The sequence below is a fragment of the Lathyrus oleraceus genome, chromosome 7, assembly GCF_024323335.1.
Source record: "Lathyrus oleraceus cultivar Zhongwan6 chromosome 7, CAAS_Psat_ZW6_1.0, whole genome shotgun sequence".
In the NCBI taxonomy this organism is placed as follows: domain Eukaryota; kingdom Viridiplantae; phylum Streptophyta; class Magnoliopsida; order Fabales; family Fabaceae; genus Lathyrus; species Lathyrus oleraceus.
Window position 1 is genome coordinate 332292795 of NC_066585.1, and position 14024 is coordinate 332306818.

At 33.7% G+C, this 14024-nt stretch overlaps 1 protein-coding gene across 2 annotated transcripts in view; it reads left to right on the forward strand.

The window, feature by feature from the left end:
- The window catches only part of LOC127106978 (protein NRT1/ PTR FAMILY 5.10), a 32195-nt gene extending 19034 nt beyond the window's left edge, over positions 1–13161 (forward strand). For both annotated transcript variants that reach the window (XM_051044268.1, XM_051044269.1), the window contains exon 4: positions 12291–13161. In XM_051044268.1, coding sequence (XP_050900225.1) covers positions 12291–13113 — 823 coding nt within the window. In that variant the 3' untranslated portion in view covers positions 13114–13161. The remainder of the gene's footprint in view (positions 1–12290) is intronic.
- Positions 13162–14024: the final 863 nt, after the last annotated feature.

Here is a 14024-nt window from a genome sequence, read left to right on the forward strand (position 1 = left end):
ATGGGGTCAAAATAATAATTGAGCTGAAAATGGTAAGGGTGGAAAGTAAGAGTCATTGCAAGGTTTTGGCCTAGTTTAACAACTTGGTCATTGGCACAAATGAGGTCTTCAATGGATGAATTGATGTTTGATACTTGAATAAAAGTTTTAGAGGATCCCAAAATGCACATTTTTCTCAAAGAATCTTAGAATTTAGATAAAAATGAAGGAGTTATGGGGTTTGGACCAAAGGCATGACACACTTGTAAATTAGGTCAAACCACCTTGCACCCCTTTTGTGCAAACTTGGTGTATTATTGATATTTATTCCATAATGATTATGGAATGAGTATCCATTTATGAAACCTTGATTATGGATTGATTGATATGGAAAATGTCTTGAAGATTGAAGGTTGTGGCATGGAGATCAACACATGAAACACCTTGAATCAAACTTGCATTTCCCTTGATCAAAGACCTTGACTTTGCCTTGCTTTGAAGCATGATCACCTACTTGGGTAACAAGAGAAAACAAGTAACAACTCTTCATGAATTTAGGGTTAGTTTGTGAAGTAAAATAAAGTAAAAACCTAGGGTTTAGATACAATACACAAAATGGCCATGTTTGTGATTCCATGACCAAATGCAATGTTCATGAATTAATGGAATAGCAATTAGACCCTAAATATCAAAATGTATGAGACCAAAACGAAGTAAAGCTTTACTAGAACTGTTTGGAAATGGTAGCTTTTTTGTTATGCAAATTAACAAACATCACAAACAAATTTTGAGTTATTATTTATGAAATGAAACTGAGTGTATAATGTATTCATGTTATTTACAAATATCTGGCCAAGTCTAAAGTTCCAAATTGCATTATATGGTAAGGTAACATAATTTTTTATAGAAGTGCATACTATCTTATTGGACAAGACTAAGTAATACAAGTCTTTCACCTTGTCACCAAACCAATCATCTTCTTAGTTCTCCTTTCTTGAATGAAACAAGAGAGACCCTTAATTTCGACTATGCAATCAAGTGATTGACACAACTTTGACATAGAAATCAAGTTAAGAGCAAAGGAAGGTACATATAGCACATCTGACAGAGCAAAATTAATGGAAAACTGAATGGTTCCTGCATGTTTGGCTATTGAAAATTGCTCATTATGCATTTTAACATGAATTGGAGTGATGTCATGGTAAAAGTGAAACCGTTTTAGGGAACTGCACATACAATCACTTGCTCCTAAATCAATGATCCAATAACCTAAAGTGAAAATTTGACATGAAATGGAATAAAAAAAGCCTGGAGTTGGCTTACTAATAGATGAAATACCAATTGATGAAAAAGAGTGGGCCTAATTTAAAGATGCTGGTGATTGTTGATTGATATTTTACTGTTGAAGTGAGTGTATGAGTTGCTCATATTATTCAAAAGTGATTGATGAAGCATTTGATCTTTGTTCACTAATTTATGAAAGAGATTTCATATCTTATTCATTGCTACCAGTGGAAGTGTGGTTTGCGAATCTCTATTGCATATGAGGGGGAATCCATGCTTGTCATATGATGTGTCGATAGTATGGTTGGTCTTGCCACAATGAGTGTAAACTCAACTATTGCCTTTTAGAAAAGATCCTAAGGCATAAGTTTTGCCTTTGAACCTTTGAGAATCTATAGCATTGACAAGGGAAGTTTCTTCAGGCTTGTTGAAGTTTACTTGTCTCTCATGTTGAAGAACGAGAAAGAATATTTTGTTCATGGGTGGGAGAGACTCCATGAGTAATATTTGAAAATTTACAACAGCAAATTTGGAATTTAACCTAGTTAAGAAACGAATTGCATGCATAGTTATATGATGCTTCCTAGCATTACGCATAGCTTCACAACCACATTTGTTGCGACGAGTACAAGTATTTGAAGATAAATTTCAATTTCTTTCCATGGGATCTTCAAGTTTGAATAGAAATCAGTTACAAACTTGGAATCTTGCTATAAACCATAAATTTCTTGCATCAGTTCAGAGTTGCACACTAAATATCCTTGAGAAAACCATTTTTTTAGATCATCCAAACATCTACAACATTTTCCATGAACATAATGGATTGTGCAATGGATTCGGACATAGAGTTGATGATCCACGAATGTACTAACATATTGCACCGATTCCATGCACTATACAAGGAATTAAAGGTATCAGTTATAGGAGTGATGATACCATCAATGAACTCAAGTTTCAGCCTACCTTCAAGTTCTATTTGCATCAAACAAGCCCAGGAATGTTAATTCACACCATTGAGTTTTGAAGATACACAAACTGATAAAGGACCATCACTCGGATGAACAACTAAAGAGCTTGACGAATCAATTTTCAAATCTGCATTTTGAAGGTTTTGGTTTCAAAGAGGAGGCATGAATGCGGAAGTGATGCACTCTCAGATCAAGAAGCTTTGATACTATGTTGAGAAAACAAAAAATCTATGGAAAACTCCATGGAAGAACTTTGAAAATAGAAAGAATAAGAGAATATTTGATTATGCAACTTGAAGATTACATTGTGATTATATACTATATATGAGTTATTTAGAGAGCTACACTATATATACTATGCACTAGCATGTATAATAGTAATCATAACTAAATTTGAAATTTTGTTATGGTTGTTAAAACAAACTAGTTTGGTAGCTTGTTGTCGCATCTCGAAGAAACGCGCACACAAAACAGAGTCGCCACCAATGTTATTTATCCCGAGAGCGGGAAATGAAAAACTGAATAAACCTACAAAAGTGTGAATCTAATTATCTCGCAACCAAAAGATGGGTAAGGGAGTCGATTACGCAAGAGGAAGGTATTAGCACCCCTCACGTTTGTAGTACTCTACAGGATCCACTCTTGTTATTCTAATCAAAAGGGTGTGTGTATTCTAAAACCTACTGACTAAAAAGGGAATGCATGCAAAAGGACTGAATTATAAATAAAAGAAAGTTTTTATTATTGCGCTCGCTTAGGTTTTGCAATCCAATGCCTATGTATCAATAAAGAATCAGAGCATCATAGTTCTTCTCAGAAATTTTGACTTGTTGGTGCTTTTTATGGTAACCACCCTTATTGAAAATTTTCATAAGAAAAGCCAAGCGGCGAAAGAAATTTGATTGGTTGAGTGTTTTTTGTTGAAATAATACATCAAATGGTCCACCCAAGGCAGAAGGCATCTGAGTACTTCTCTCTTATTGTTAAAAGAGTTCAAGTAGTGTTAGAATGTTTTTGGATTTTGATTGAGAAAAAGGTTTTTGTTTTAGAAATAATGTAAAAAATTAAATTAAAATATAAGGGGATTCTAGAGAGAAAATCTATTGTTAGCATGCAATAGTGGTCCTAAAGTTAGGATAAGAGGGAAACATTTACCTAAATTAGCATGCGAAGATTGACCTATGGTTAAGGATCAAGGGGGCTACCTAATATTGTCATGCTTGGTTAACAAATCTAAGGTCTACTTTAGTTCAATCTTGATCAAGAGGGAACCAAAGAAATCCTATGGTGGACATGTTATCCACACTAGGAAAAGAGATAAGAGAAGACAAATCCATATCAAGTTATGGGAGTAAAGGAAAGCAATAACAAAATAATTCATATCAAGTCATGGAATAAAAATTGAAACAATCCATATTAATTCCTGGGACAACAAATAGTTAATGACAAATAAACAATCCATATTAAGTCATGGAAGAAAGATACAAGCCATAGCAGTCCATATCAAGTCATGGAAGAACAAGTAGAAGATAAACAATGTAATCCATATCAAGTCATGGAACAAAAAGATAGAAACTAGACAATTCATATCATGTCATGAAAGAATTGAAAGATAAACAATGTAATCCATATCAAGTCATGGAACAAAAAAATAGAAATTAAACAATTCATATCAAGTCATGAAAGAATAGATGAAAGATAAACAATGTAATCTATATCAAGTCATGGAAGGAAGATTAAAGCAAATGACAAGTTATCAAATCAAAATAGTCAGAAACATCACATCCAAATAAACATAAAGACATGTCTTACTTATAAAGGTCATGCATATATAGTTCAAGCATCAAAGTATACAATCATCATGTAAATTTGTAAAGTAAGATGAATACAAGTGTGTGGGAAATTAGACATGGAAAAGGATATAATATATCAATGAAATCAAAACAGGGCATCAATACATAAGGAAACTCAAGACATCACAAAGGCATTATATCAAAGCATACTCAAGGATTGAGACAAGTAATGATCAAAATCAAACTAGTCATGCTCCTAAAGGCTAATGAACTTCAAGCAAGTATAGATGAAGTAGAATTATGGGAAAGTGGTATCAAACCACACAAGTAAAAAGTATGACATATTAAGCTCCACATACAAGTCACTCAAGTATTATGAATGAATTACTCAAGTTATGCTCAAAGATAGGCCAAAAGATAGGCAAACAAACACACAAGTTCAAAGAAGCTTAAGCAAGAAGTAAACAAACAAAGAAGCATACACATGACATCAAGAGATGTACGACTTGTGAAATAAGTTAATTCAATATGAGGTTCAAGAGTAACAATAGAAGTCATTCAAATCTCACTCATATATTAAAGTAAACAACCTGACAAACTAGTAAAGATGTCATCCTAGAAATGGAATCCTTCATCGAAATGCAATGGGGATAAGCAAAGGTCAAGAGAGGGTTTCTCATAGGGTCACATGACAATAGTGAAGTCTTCTCTAAAGCATACACCTCTAACTTCAAGAGGTATCAATAAACCAACAAACTCAAAGTTCATGCACAACTAGCAAGTCACAAGGTGGACATCATCCAAGCAAGGAGTCCTTTGTCCAACCAAAGTAAAAGGGCAATGTAAAAATGAAATTGAGACATAAAGAAATAAAATAATAACAATATCAAAATACACAAATATGGATCCCAAGCTCCTAAGATCTTAACCATCCATCAAACTCAAAACTAAGTCAAAAAAGAGAAGAATGTAGCTCCTCATGTGTCATCACGATGAATGGCAATGGAATACCATTAAAAGAATCATAAGAGAAAATTATAAGGATACCAAGACCAAGGAAGTTTTAAGTTTGAAAAAGAGGAAATAAATTCCATTGGACTCATAGTACTTAAATTGGAATGCACAACACAAAATCCAACTATGGTCTCAAAAGCAAGCAAGAAGTACTCAAGACAAGAAAGTAAAGAAACATTAAATGAAGATGTCCAAAAAGGGGTCACATGGATGAATTTAATACCTCTAAATGATGATGATGAGGTCAAGAGAGAATAGGAAAGAGATCCACAATGGTTGCACAAGTGCATTCCAAAATAGTCTATTAAGTGTAAAAGGTATCTCAAAGAAACAAGCATGCCTTGGATAACTTAAGAAAAATAACTAGGAGCATAGGAAAATTATGAAAAATTAGGCACAACAAGATAAAATCATAAGTTCAAAGTGTCCCAAAGATATACTCAAAATTATGTGCAAATGGTGTTCAAACAAAATCCACATTCAAATAATGCACCACTAGTTGATCAAACCAAACCATCTTCAAAAATAAAATTCAAAAATAATCTAAAATTATCAATCCACATGTCAAATGAAAACCCATACGTTCATGTGTCTAAATGTGTATAAAATATTGGATCATAAATCAAATGGGTAGATCAATAATCAAACCCTAACAAACAAATTAAATTAATTAAACCTAATTAGATATAATAATTAAAATAAATATTAAAATAAACTAAAAACAAAAAAAAACAAAAAAATGGGAATTTAAATAATAATCAAAAAGTCAACTATGAATTAATTGGGAATTTTTAGAGTAAGGGGAGTATTTTAAATAAAATTAAATGAAACGAAATAATATAAATAGGTGAAAATGGAAAGGGGGAGTATTAGAAAATTAGAAATGAACTAGGAGACTGTTTAAAATGCAAACGGGCCTAAAGCGAGGGGGGGGGGGGGGTGGAAAGAGTAAATGTGCCAGGCCCATGGTCCAAACCCTTTAAAACTCTGATTAAAAAATGTGACATTAAAAAATAAAACGAAATGAACAAAAATTCATGTGAACATTACCTCAATCGGTCATGTTCCACTTAAGTCACTAGCGGGCAAAACCACGCTCAACCAATCAAAAGACGCTAACACTCGTCTTCAACCTTTGATCATGCAAACATAAACCTTAAACCCGACCTGAACATGTCAACTTCTAATCCAAACAACTCCTACCACGATGCATAAAAATGAATGGAATAAACAACAAAAACATAGATCTCAAGGAGTAGTACAACAACACCTCAAACAAAACTTAAAAACATGGATTCATCATGGAGAAAAATGATGCAAAAGTTAGGGAAAACACATTGTTTCAAGAATCTTAGCAAACTCAATCATCATATATTCAAGTAATCAGACAAAACCAACATGGTGGACCAACTTCAAACATCACCCTTAAGCAGTTCATAGCATATGCATCTCGAAAATGGAAGAAGTGCAGTGAGAAAATGACTTACCTAGTGGAGAAGATCCAATGCTTCTTGAGCTTGATAGAGCTTCAGAAACAAATCTAATGGAGCTTCGTGCTCTTCTGGGAACCAAGATGAAAAATGAGTGAATGGTGAAGATGATCTCTGAAATGGAAAGGAATCCTCAAGTTTTTGCTGTAGCCTCCAAGCTCTCTCTCTATAATGACCTATCTCTCTCTCTCTCTCTCTCTCTCTCTCTCTCAAAATTAGGTTAATGTTAGCTTATATATCATGCTTGTGATGAGGTGTGGTGCTTTGTTTTTGGTACATGACCGTTGGAGGGCAAGTTGGGCAGTTTGTGCAAAGTTGAAGAGTGGCATGCAAGGCTGCATTTTGGATGCAAGGAGTGCATGCTTTGTGTCGTTTTAGGGAGTTGGAGATGTCATGGAAAGGTCTCAGCGTCGTGTGACTTGGAGGCAGTGGTGAGAGAAAAAGAGACCAACAAAACATTCCCTCTTTTGGCCACATATGGACATGATATGCAAGCACACAATTCGTGTGTTGTTGGTTTATACAAGGTAAGGGAATGTGTGTTGGTCGTGTGAAAAAAATCATGCAGCAAGGAAAGGCAATATCATGCATAATCCCAATCCATAAGTGTGGTAATGGAGATTAAACATGTCATCTTTAAGTCAATATAACTCCATGGCCTATTGGCCAAATGGAGTGAGATGGGGCATTTTGGAAAGAGGGGAGTGAGGGGAACATGTTTGGTGTTCGAGAAAATTTGAAAAAGAACCTTGAGCTCCTTCAAAAATAGGAACGAAGATGGCTGCTTGGAACTGCATGTCAAAGTGTCAAATATAGGTCATTCTGAGGATCCAACATACCATGCCCATAACTTGTTCCCTAAACTACCAAATAAGAAAAAATTTAAAGCAAAAGTGGAAAGGAGATAATGCACAATAACTCTTATGTCGAGGTCGAATCCAAATGAAACTTGTAACCCTATGAAAATTGGACATAAAGTAGGTTGTTTAAAATGATCAAATACTTGGAAAATTTTCACTAAGTATAAAACCAAATCAATCAATCCAAGGTCATGACTTTTGAGGGTGATATCTTGAGTTGTGGCTATCCAAATGAGGTATGCTTGGAATCAATGGAAAGAGGAGACTTGACACTATAAATTTCATGTTGGAAGCACCTTGATATGGAGTCCCTTATATCCCCTAAAACTGCCATGAACATGCTTGGGAATCCTGACTTGGGATACTTAGAAATTTTCTAAGTGTTGGGACACTTGAATGAATTTGAAACACCTCACTTTCAAAGATCATAACTTGAGCCATGATGATTCAAATTATTCAATATTGGCACCTCCTTAAAGATTGGAGAAAGGAGAACAAAATTCATGTTAAGGTCAAATTAATTTGGAGTCTTGGTCATGGAGAACATTGGCCATGAGGGTAGCTGCCCACTAACACCAAACTTACCAAAAATAACAAGTTTCTAAAACCCTAATCTCCAATTTAGGTGAATTTCCGTAATTCTTGATTTTTGATGAATCTTTTTACTTTTCTTGATCAAATCTCAACCATGGACCATATTTGACTTGTGGAATACAATTTTGACCAAAGAAGTCAAGAGTTAACTTTTTAATCTGCTCAATTGACTTTTCCCCAACTGAATAAAACCATTGGTCATCTGAGCAATTGAACTTCTTCTGAATAAAATTGATGGCCAATTTTCCAAACATAGATTCTTAGGGGCATAGAGAATACCATGGAATCAAGTCTTGCTCAAAAATTCAGAAATAAACTGATTTTATCATAAACCCTAATTTCAGTTAAAAAGGATAGAAGATGAGTGTACTACCTCACAACCTTGATTCTCCTAGGGACAATGGGGAAACTTGTGAGCAAAGATGTCTTGCATAATAACATGATGAAGATGATCCAAAAATTTCATGGCATCGTAGCTCAAGGACCAAAAGACAAAGAAGTGTGACCAGCTTCCAATATCTTGTAATTCTCAATTAATTGGTGAGGTGATTGACCATTTGAGATATCCTATGGCATAAGAAACCCCTTGATAGCTTGGATGATTATGTAGTTGAGGATAGTCCACCCTCTTTGTACTAATTATCCCTTTTCTCCCTTCTAAGGCTTGAAGAAGTTCACAAGAGAGATGCCTCGATCCCATAACCATAGAACTAATGATATGCATGAATGTAAATGATGGTAATACATAAGCCAAATATGGTTGAAAAGAAGAGGGTAAATTTCGGGGTACAACACTTGTGTATCAAGTTATTTTCATTATCATCATGAATGGTGTTTTTCATACATAGTCTTATGCATGTAGATTTTAAACTCGTGTCATAATGTCATTTAACAAAACCAACAAAAGAAAATCAATAGTTTAAACAATAAGAATATATTTTCTTTCAACAATGTCATTTTTCTAAGGAGTGTCAATACAAGAAGAAAAATGAATAAAGATATCATCTATTATTAGAAGTATACTAACCATGATAAAAAAATACATTTTATAAGAACATTATATTGATTTAAAAAGAACATTAATCAGTACCAACACCAATATTTCTTTGGCAATTTCCTTTGTTAAAAGGAGTAACAAAAAGAAATAGAGGAGATGGATAATTCTTTTTCTGGATACGATTGAGAGCGAGGCTTGAGAATGATTTTTTTTTGCAAATGTCTGATAGATCTAGTATAATTGAGCTAGATGGCTCCTCAACTTAAAGCTTCTAAACCCATACTCTGTGCAACGTCTCTTGAAGTCTATTCAAGTTCTGAACTTCACCAAACTTTACAAATTCTAACCTATTATAGAATAATATTGAAGTAAATTTAAATCTTTCACCCTATTTATGTCGTCATTCCCAAAAAACATCTCATAAGTTCTATTTTATATTGATTATTTAATTCCTAGACACAAAAATGTCACTTAGGATATTTTTAAGGATGTACATCAGGATCTAGTATAAGATTAGTGAAATTCTGGTATGTAGGTATCAGATGTCCTAAGAGATGTCGATACACTGTTATCTGATCAAAACACAATGACAAGATCATATACAGATATGAGAACAGAAACTAACAAAACACATAGAGTTGTTAACCCAGTTCGGTGTATAATAACACCTACATCTAGGGGCTACCAAGCCAGGGAGGAAATCCACTAAATAGTATCAGTTTGTAGACCTTGAGCAAACTATCTCCAGTTTAAAATCTACTCTCTAATCACTACCCGTGCTTAACTTCTACCTGAGACACACCTAGGTATGAGACCTTTCTCACTTCCCTTTCAATCACTACAGTGATGAATCAATACAATTACAAAAGATTCATAAGTCACACTTCACAGACACACAATCACTGAATTCTTAAAAGCTTAAGAGTGATTGACAGAACTTACAACTCAATATAGACAGTCCTACTCTTATATCAAGGTGATATTAGACATGCTCACAATTAACAAGAACACACAAACCCTAACAACTTAGAAAAATAAGATTTGATCTGTGCTTCAATTAGGTTTGAGGCATTCTATAAATAACCAAAGTATGGATTGGATTTGGGCTTCATACACTAAGCGAGAGAGTTGTTCAAAGCAGGTCAATAATCAAGAGTTTCCTAAAATGTCTCAACATTTAGAAAACAAAATAAGTTTAAATTCAAATAGAATATCTGATTCCTCAATCTTGGACGCCATATAGGATTACTTAATATTCCTAGAATATTTAGTAATTTATTAATCAATCAACCGTTACCAAGAGTAAACATGTTTCAGACAAGATGTTGAATCCACATGTTGCTGCTAAGTTAGTTTTACCAAAATTACCGCCAATCATAAATACAGAGAATTAACAATTCGGTCTTGAATTTAAAATTCATAGAACATAGATCTTTTGTCCTTCGGGTAATGGTAGTAAATTTTGTTGTGGAGTTATTTCTCTTAAATATTGGGAGGCTGATGTTGGGGATGAAGTTGCTTGGAATGGTTGTTAGTCAAGATGAAGACTTTATTGAGGGAATGCCCATGGAGAGATTGGCCATGGTTGTTGAGTTAATACATCTTCAGCCACAAATAAGGGATCTTCTTCTACTTTGTTCTTGCATGGATATCGTCAAACTCTTTTTTGACCTTAGAATGTCTCAACCTAATCATATGGAGAAAGAAACTATTTGGTTTGATAAAGAGTTGTAAAGGGTTGTTGAAGACATCATTGTTGGTGGAGGTCTTTTGTTTGAGGACCTTGAATGGAATGTGGCTACTTTACCTATTAGAGTTGAGGGATTGGATATGTACTCGATAGTATAGGTTATCGCATACGTGTTTGTGGCTTCTAGGACTAAATTTTGGGTGTTACAAGATCATATATTGAGAGACAATGGGACATATGGTATTGACCTTGATTTTGATAGATTTTTGGATGGTCTAAGAGTTGTGATTCCAGATTTCAACCTTAGCGATTTTACTAGAAATGACATTCTCCCTCCCAAAGCACAACATGTTTTGGCAATTTCCTTTTTTAGTAAAAGTGTCAAGACATAGATGTAAAGTTTGACATGACCTCTAGACATAATGCAATTTTTGGTTGTTTGTAAGTAGCACATACTCAAGATTTTCTCCTTGTTATCTCTATTATTGGTCTAGGCTAACATATGTCCCCGATAGAGCATCGTATCATCCTTAATTACTGACTTATGATTCCCTTATTTCTCGTTGACAAGGTTTTCCCTGTTTGTCGCAAGGCGTGCTTGGATACATTTAGGGATCACACAATTCATTGTAAGGAGCTTCTAGGATTAAAAAAATGGCATGCCTTTGGTAGGTAAGTCTTATTTGATATATTTTGGCGTGTAGGGGTACCTATGAAGAAAGAGGCACCTGTGAATTTGTTGACTTACCCATAGGAAAGGATATCAATACTTAGGTTAGTAGATGTTCTTGTGTACGTGTGAGTAGGAGGGAAAGATGCGTGTGTAGGCATGATTGGGGTTTCCCCATTGGTTAGACTAAACACTGGAGGCTTTACTGTGGGGCAAGTAGCTCTGAAAGTCGCTTCAAGTAAAGTGGTTAAGCATTAGAAAATGTGTTCCGGCAATTAACTTGTTTTCATACCATTTGTCTTTACACTTTTGATTTTCTAGCACCAGAAGCAGTAGATATTTTACAGAGTGAAAACCTCATGCATATAAATATTGTGTCTCCTAGAACAATAAATATAATTTTTAAGAGCATTGGTTTTGCCATTCCAAAAGAGGTAACGACGCAATTTATTGTCCATTTATCTACTATTTCATGATTATGTATTATAGTCATGAACGATTTATATCATAAAATAAAAGTAATTTCACTTAACTAAATATTATTTTCGTAAGTATAATGAAATTAATTACATAGGACTTATTTTTGATGTTTGATAGGTATCCCAAAATGATTTTAATCTTACATGGAATCATAAAGTTTATAAATTGATGGAAAAAACTAAGAAACACACACTAAACTTATAGAATTCTAACAAAAATTCAGATAGGTTATAACAATGAGAAAAAAGGATATGCACTAACAGTGTAAAATGATCTTATACAGTCAATCAATCACTATTATATATTCAGTCAACTCACTTTAATATTTTAAAATTAATTGTGTGGCATGACTAAATGATGAATCCCTATTGGATAACATTGTAAATCAGAAGATAGCATATTTAAAATCAAGAATTTAATGTAAAAAAATCATTTATCTTTTGATTTAGCTTGCATTTTCTACATTGGCAGCTTCCTCAACAAGGCATTGTTAACACCAAAAGGATCTAAACGAGAAAATAATTGTAGCATTAGCGAGGTTGAAGAAGCAAAAGCGATATTAAGATTGATTCCAATTTGGACTACATCTTTGGTTTATGGCATTGTCCATGCTCAAATTTCTACATTCTTCACCAAGCAAGGCAAATCTATGGATATAACAATATTTCCCGGTTTTGACATGCCACTGACTTCACTTCAAATTATAAACGGTGTCAGTGTTGTTCTCTTCAGCCCTATATATGACCGCATATTTGTGCCAATAACAAGAGCTATCACCGGAAAACCTTCAGGCATCACAATGCTTCAAAGAATTGGAACTGGAATTTTTATATCCATATTCACAATAGTAATTGCAGCCTTTGTTGAGATTAAAAGACTTAAAACAGTACAAGAGTATGGTCTTGTTGATGATCCTAATGCAATTGTTCCAATGAGTATATGGTGGTTGGTTCCTCAATACTTTTTGTTTGGAGTTTTTGGAGTTTTTACCATGGTTGGGCTTCAAGAATTTTTCTATGATCAAGTTCCAACTGAACTAAGAAGCATGGGGCTTGCACTCTATTTGAGTATTGTTGGTGTTGGAAGCTTTTTAAGTGGATTTCTCATTTCTCTAATTCAAATTTTGAGTGGAAAATTTGGTAATGAAAGTTGGTTTTGTGACAACATCAACAAGGCACATTTTGATTACTTTTACTGGCTTCTTGCTGGATTAAGTGTGGTGGGGTTTACTTTGTTCGTTTGCTTTGCAAAATCTTACACTTATAATCATAAAGGTTCCATCACACATGCATAAAAATTGTTTATTTTTTCTATTATGTCATATTTGTAAACAAGTGTTGTATGTTATGCATTTTATTTTTTTCTATTATGTCATATTGGTAAACAAATATTGTTTGTTATGCATGATACAATAATGTTTTTTTTCTTTCGAAATAGGTTTAGTTAAATGTAAAACTTGATAAATTTTCAATAATGTCGTATACATTATGTGTAATATTAGGTAAAATATTGAAATGTTGTTTACTGGGAAATTTGATAAACAAATACAAGTTTTTATTAATATTTAAGGGATCAAAATCGAAAATCTCCCAGAATATATTTGTGTGTATTTATGGTTTTGAACAATATTGTGTATCAAAATTGAAGGGTAACTTCTTTGATTTATTTCAATGTTGGTTTGAAGCAAGATTTGGAATAAAAGATTTTTAGAATAAAGATTGAAATAAAAATTCAAGGTGAAGTAGAAGCATGAACGGTAAAGTGAAATCAAAAGGTAACTCAATGCATAAAAGATACTTAAATGTGAAAATACTTGAAATTTATAAATTATGGAACACATACGTAGATTATGGACGATGTGGAACACATAATGTGAAAAGCATATCAATGCAATGCATTCAAAAGCTTATAAATAATACTTTTCAACTCCTCTCTTCTTCTTCCTCCTTTCAACTCCTCTTACAATTTTCTCGCTTAGAGCAACAAAACCCTTTAACTCCTTTTCTTTTTAACAAAATCCATTTCCAACCATGCCTTCCACTCACACAATGCCCTCTAAATCTGACACTAGCAAAAATCGGTTGGTTTTCACAATCTTACCAAACGAGGATGAGGAAGTGAGAGACTACATTCCTGAACCTCCTCCGTCAGATGAGAAAACTTCCATTTGGGCAAAACAAGTTCTTATTCTTTATTCTCTGCACA